Below are 6,000 nucleotides of genomic sequence, written 5' to 3'. Positions count from 1 at the left end.
GAGAAGAAGCCATCTAGCTACTAGTTACGGACCCGAAGGTCTGAAATAAACTACTCACACATCATCGGAGGGGCCATGGAGTTGATGTAGAGGCCCTCCGTGATCAATGCCCCCTCCGGCGGAGCTCCGGAAAAGGCCCCAAGATGGGATCTCTTGGGTACAGAAGGTTGCGGCGGTGGAATTAGGTTTTCGTGGTGCTCCTGAATGTTTGCGGGGTATATGGATATATACAGGAGGAAGAAGTAGGTCGGTGGAGCAACGAGGGGTCCACGAGGGTGGAGGGCGCGCCCAGGGGGGTGGGCGCCCCCTGCCTCGTGGCCTCCTCGATTGTTTCTTGACGTCCACTCCAAGTCTCCTGGATCACGTTTGTTCCAAAAATAACGCTCCCGAAGGTTTCATTCCGTTTGGACTCCATTTGATATTCCTTTTCAGCGAAACTCTAAAATAAGCAAAAAATAACAATTTGGGCTGGGCCTTCAGTTAATAGGTTAGTCCCAAAAATAATATAAAAGTGTAAAAATAAGCCCATTAACATCCAAAATAGATAATATAATAGCATGGAGCAATCAAAAATTATAGATACGTTGGAGACGTATCACTCTCACCGCCGCGGTAGCTCCTGGACGCCGCGGCGGATGGAGCCGGGGTCATCCTCGTCGTCGGGCTCTGGCTCGCCGGCCGCGCTCCGCCCCGTCAAGCCTGAGCCGGAGGAAACGCCGCTCGGGCGCCGCACCCGCAGCGGCGCTCTCGTCATCAACGAGGGTGCCCGGCCCACCCCGCCTGCTCCGGCTCCGGGGAGGCGCTCCCTTCGCCTGGTCCGGCTGAAGCTTGAGCCGGGGCTGCTCCCAGTGAAGCCGGAGCACGTCGAGATGGCAGCCCCCGACGACGAGTCCGCCCTCAAGTGGGCGAAGGAGGACTACGTCCGGGAGCAGGTCCGTCGCCAGCGTCGGGCATACGCGGAGCTCCAGGCTCGGCGCTGCGGGCGCGAGGAGGGCGGCGTCATCATCCTCGATAGCGACGAGGAAGACGAGGCCGGGCCGTCCAGCGCGCCACCACGCCTTGGCGACCCTGGCCAGGGCTGCAGCAGGGACGGCGCCGGCCCAAGCCAGCCGCGCGGCGATGACGACGACGGCGGCGACTACACCCGCTTCTACAGGCTTCTCGGCATGTAGACGACGGCGGCGGCGATGGCGGCGACTACACCCGCTTCTACAGGCTTCTCGGCATGTAGACGACGATGGCGGTGGCGGCTAGGCATAGTTTGGCGTAGTTTGCATGTTTTTGATGTTTTCTGTTCAAATTTCAACGAAGTTTCGCCGAGTTCGTGCAAAAGTCACCGAGTTTGCACATATTTTCGTAAGCAACATCGCCGAACCGGCGCGACCTGTGGGCCACGACCATAGTTTTAAATAGCCCGCTATAGCCTTTTCAGGAGAGTGCCGCTAAATGGTCGTCTTCGTAAATAACCCGCTATAGCCGCTTTAGCCTGCTATAGCTCCGTTATAGCTGATTTGGAGGCCCGCCGCTATTTTTCATAGCCCGCTATTTAAAACATTGACCACGACTGGGAGTTAGGTCGCCCCCACGCGCCAATCTAGCGCCGGCTCACCCTCAGGAGGCTCTTTTTCGACGTCCTGAGAGGCCGAACGGCCGAAGATGCTCTAATGATTCATCCTTCTAACCAAACACAACATGGGCTAACTTTATCCACACAACCAAACAAAAAATGGCTATCCCGGTCCAGTTGAAGGGTTGGATAGGATAGGAGAAAGACGAGCAGAGTAGGCAGTGAAGGAGTGAGGCGTCCTCTGGTCTTCTTCCACCGACCACACCCACCGATCAGCACTCAGCAGCCGGCAGTGTGAGCGACTGACACTGGACGAATCGCCAATGAAGTGAGGGGGGAAGCCAGCCAGCCACCGCCCAGAAACCCCAGCCAGGCCAATCCCCAAGCTTTCTCCTGCAAACCCTAGCAATGGCGATGCCGCTGTGAATCGGATCTGGTCCTAGCGGATCCAAGATGGGCTCTTCCCGAGGTAACCGCAACGTGAGGGCACGGCGGGCCGTGAAGGCCATGAAGCTCCTCGGCATCTCCAGGGAGCAGACCGCCCCCGTCCTCAGGCGCCTGGTCGAGCTCTACGACGACAACTGGCAGCTCATCGAGGCCGAGTCCTACCGCGCCCTCGCCGACGCCATCTTCGACGAGCAGGTCCCTCCCTTTCTCCCTTCCTTCCCGCCCCCCTTCCGGCATCCATCCATACCGAGAACCCCCGCTGTCGGAGGAGCTGATGAAATGGTTGCTCTGTTTTCAGGCCAACGGCGGCCCAGCCAATGGCGGGGATCAGGTGCAGGGGCAGGAGGAGCTCGATCTGGAGCTGGAGGAGACAGGCACCATGCCGGAAATGTTCACGCCGGAGGACGACGACCAGCGCCCTTCCACCTCCCTCGCCGTCGTCCGCAAGGACCCGGATAACCGCATCACCGCACCACGCTCAAGGACTGGTTCCAGAGCAAACCTCCTTGGCTCTGACCCAACTCAAGCCGCTTCGCCTACACAGACCAGAGCGCTAAGCAAGCAGAGGCAGATGCAGATGCAGATGATGGATGAAGATTTTCAGCAGCCTGTCTTCCTGAGAGAGCCCAAGCCTGAGCCTGTTGACATGGATGCAGTGGACTGTCTGAATGTGCAACCTGGCTTGATTCACCGTTCGCGCAAGCGCAGTGCGCCCTCCTCCGAGTTTTTGGCATTGCCTCCACCTGAACAAACTCCTAAACAGATTTCAGAAGGTTCGCATTCACAATCTGAACTCATTCATCATTTTGTCCCGGTGCTATAGACGTTAAGCATATTGCCTGTCTTTTATTTTCAGATCATGACATTTTGACATTGTCTATGCACTGGGTGGTCATTTTAGTGTTTTAACCAATTAAGCAGTAGTGCTTTATGTTGTACTACAGTAGAAGAAAGGATTTTCACTTCGTGCTATCCTGGCCTTATGTCATGCTTAAAATATACACTTTCTGTTCAGTAAACCACTTGTCCTTTAGCATCCCTACCATTGAAGATATGTTAAGTACAGAATCAGGATTTGTTAATACAATTTGTGGTATACCTTTCCACATGCATAAAGTTGGGGTTGCTAGCATCATTTAGAGAACATACACCTTTCAATTGACCGGTTCAGTTTTGTATATTGTTCATCTGGACACTTATATTCACAAAAATTGCTCCCAACACTGGTTGCAACCTTTGCTTGGTAACTTAACATGTTAAATAAGGCTTTCTGCACTTTTGAGGTTCCACCTGCTGAACCTTTGCTTTAACATGTTAAATAAGTCTTTAATCAATCACATCTTGCTGTTATTTTTTTCTTCTGAGCAATGGTCTTACTCTTTTGAACTTTTAACTTTATATAGGTGATAAAAACAGGACAACTCAGCATTGCAGAAATAGGGAAATGCCTACTTTGTCGGTAGAGCCAGCAAACAGCACAATGAACAATGGAACGGGATCTGGAGATGGAAATGTGCAGGAAGCACCTTGTTTAGATATTGATATAGCATCATCCCCTAGGGGTGATGTTAAGATGTCTCTGAAATTCTGTATAGACCCATCAAAGTTCCACATGCCTGCTTTAGAAGCAGTTTTAAAGATGGTTGAGGACAAATGTCTTCGCTCTCACAAGGTTCTTCCTCCTGATTTTTCCATTCGTGGCCTCATGACTGAGATGTGCCAGTGTGTTGTGCAACTGGGCACTAAACATACTGCGGAGCATAATACGCAATCAGATACTGTTGGTAATGGCAGCTTGTCAGAGAATGCTATAAATAGGAAACGGAAAGCTAGAGAAGAACCGTTGGTTTCGAAAGGCTCGGAGAGTGGTCCTGCAAATTCAACCCTTGCCCAGCAACACCATTTGGCACTTTCTGTATCGAAGACTATCCATGACATAACTGATATATCCAAGGGAGAAGAAAATGTGAGGATATCGATTGCAGATGAATCTGGCAGAGAGAAATGCCCACCTTCCTTTTATTATATGCCAACAAACGCTGTATCCCAGAATGCTCTTATTAGCATGTTTCTTGCAAAGATTGGCAGTGAAGACTGTTGCCCTGAATGCTTTGGCAACTGCTTGTCCGCACCTGCACCATGTGCTTGTGCAAGACAAACTGGGGGTGAATACGCATACACACCGGACGGTTTGGTTAAGCCAGCATTCATTGATGAATGTGTCTCTATGAACCGATTCCCAGAAGAACATCACAGGGTGTATTGTAAAACTTGTCCGCTTGAGAGGTCTAGAAACAAAGCTTCACCAGAGCCTTGCAGGGGCCACCTTGTTAGGAAATTCATCAAGGAATGCTGGAGCAAATGTGGCTGTAACATGCAATGCGGTAACCGTGTGGTTCAACGTGGCATAAGATGCAATCTGCAGGTAACATTTAATGTTTTTGTAAACGTAGATTGTTGGGGCACTATAATGTCACATTTCCTTTATTTGCCATGTGCAGCATACTGACTGGTACTTTTATTATCTACTAGGTGTTCTTTACCGAAGAAGGGAGGGGTTGGGGGCTCCGCACACTCGATGATTTGCCAAAAGGCACTTTTGTTTGTGAATATGCTGGGGAGATACTAACAAATACAGAACTGCATGAAAGGGCCATTCAAAATATGCAGAATGCTAGGTATACACATCCAATACTTTTGGATGCCGGTTGGTGTTCTGGAGGGGAGCCGAAGGATGAAGAGGCTTTATGCCTAGATGGAACATTCTATGGGAATGTTGGCAGATTCATCAACCACAGGTGTGTGCTTGTTCTTAACAGTCATGTTTATGATGCTCATTTTAAATGACAGCAAAGAGAAAGAGGCTTAACTTCAAATTGTCTCCTTAAAAACTATCTGGTTGTAACACTCCATGTAGATGCTGTGATGCAAATCTAGCCATGATTCCTGTTGAAGTGGAGACTCCTGATCATCAGTATTATCATGTAAGCTACACTCAACAACTTTGTTATGTACCCGTACCAGTCTCTGAAAATACCATAAAGATGCGCACACCAAGGTGATGATCTTATTTTTATTTTCTTGTTCATAAAACAGGTTGCATTCTTCACAAGCAAGAAGGTGGAGGCTTTTGAGGAACTGACATGGGTATGTGCATTATACAGTTTCTTTGTATTGATGCAGCATGTATGCAACCTTTGTTCATATAGACAAATGTCTCAACGAGCAAGACTACCAAAGCCTATGTACCTGCAAAGGTTAACGAATCTCATGGTATAGGTTTTTAAGAAGTAGAAAGTGCGTCTCTACTGCACGATGAAAAAAATATATTTACACTTTGGACACTAGAGCCACAACAGAAGAGAAATGCTTAGTGAGATGTTGTTTGCTGGTTTCAGGACTACGGCATCGATTTCGACGACGAGAGGCAGCCCATGAAGGCGTTCGAGTGCCTGTGCGGAAGCAGATACTGCCGGGGAGGTCGGCGTCACCTTCTAAGTACGGGCCTGTTTGTTTGTCGTCTCATCGCTTGTCCTGGAAGTGTGTTGGCATTTTGTTTGTTTTGAAGGCGTACCTAGTACTGATTGTTTTGGGGGTTGTTTTGCAGGGAAGGAGAGGAGGAGGAGCAGAGTTACCGGTACCGCGGGATGAGCTGAGGTATTAGAAGGCTGTTGATGCGATGCGATGATCGTTTGTTTAGGAAGGGTTAATTAACTAACTAGCTAGGGTAATCAAGTAGTAGTGTCACAAGCAAGGTGCTGCAGGTGGAAGAATGTATGTATGTAGTAGGTAGTTTGGCGTGTGCATTTTGGACAAGTGATGGATGGTATGGTAAGGGTAAGGCGGAGGAGACGATGGCTCTTCTCTTCTCCTCTCCTCTCCTCTGTGTAGAAGTAAAATGTGTATGGATCAAGTGACCTCGCTCGCTCTTAATATTAGTAGAACAAGATGCACTACTTACTACTAGTCCAGATGTGTATATACAT

The 6,000-nt window shown here is 49.6% G+C and overlaps 1 protein-coding gene across 1 annotated transcript; it reads left to right on the top strand.

The window, feature by feature from the left end:
• Positions 1-1,740: 1,740 nt before the first annotated feature.
• On the top strand, positions 1,741-5,980 carry LOC125539804 (putative inactive histone-lysine N-methyltransferase SUVR2). Its single transcript, XM_048703326.2, has 8 exons — positions 1,741-2,209; positions 2,313-2,787; positions 3,418-4,439; positions 4,547-4,812; positions 4,932-4,998; positions 5,111-5,161; positions 5,413-5,512; positions 5,622-5,980. Exons 1-8 carry the CDS (start codon positions 2,021-2,023, stop codon positions 5,663-5,665), a joined length of 2,214 nt encoding a protein of 737 aa, XP_048559283.2. The 5' UTR covers positions 1,741-2,020; the 3' UTR covers positions 5,666-5,980.
• Positions 5,981-6,000: the final 20 nt, after the last annotated feature.

Source organism: Triticum urartu, chromosome 2A (genome assembly GCF_056163025.1).
Source record: "Triticum urartu cultivar PI428250 chromosome 2A, HENAU_Tu73, whole genome shotgun sequence".
Classification (NCBI taxonomy): domain Eukaryota; kingdom Viridiplantae; phylum Streptophyta; class Magnoliopsida; order Poales; family Poaceae; genus Triticum; species Triticum urartu.
This window is presented reverse-complemented; position numbering and strand designations above follow the sequence as displayed.

What these genes read in the sequence shown, in the direction of transcription:
- LOC125539804 (XM_048703326.2), top strand. Translation starts at nt 2,021, where the DNA reads ATGGGCTCTTCCCGAGGTAACCGCAACGTGAGGGCACGGCGGGCCGTG. An exon ending in ACGCCATCTTCGACGAGCAG is followed by an intron (nt 2,210 to 2,312) that starts GTCCCTCCCTTT and finishes CTCTGTTTTCAG; the next exon opens with GCCAACGGCGGCCCAGCCAA. An exon ending in GGCAGATTCATCAACCACAG is followed by an intron (nt 4,813 to 4,931) that starts GTGTGTGCTTGT and finishes CACTCCATGTAG; the next exon opens with ATGCTGTGATGCAAATCTAG.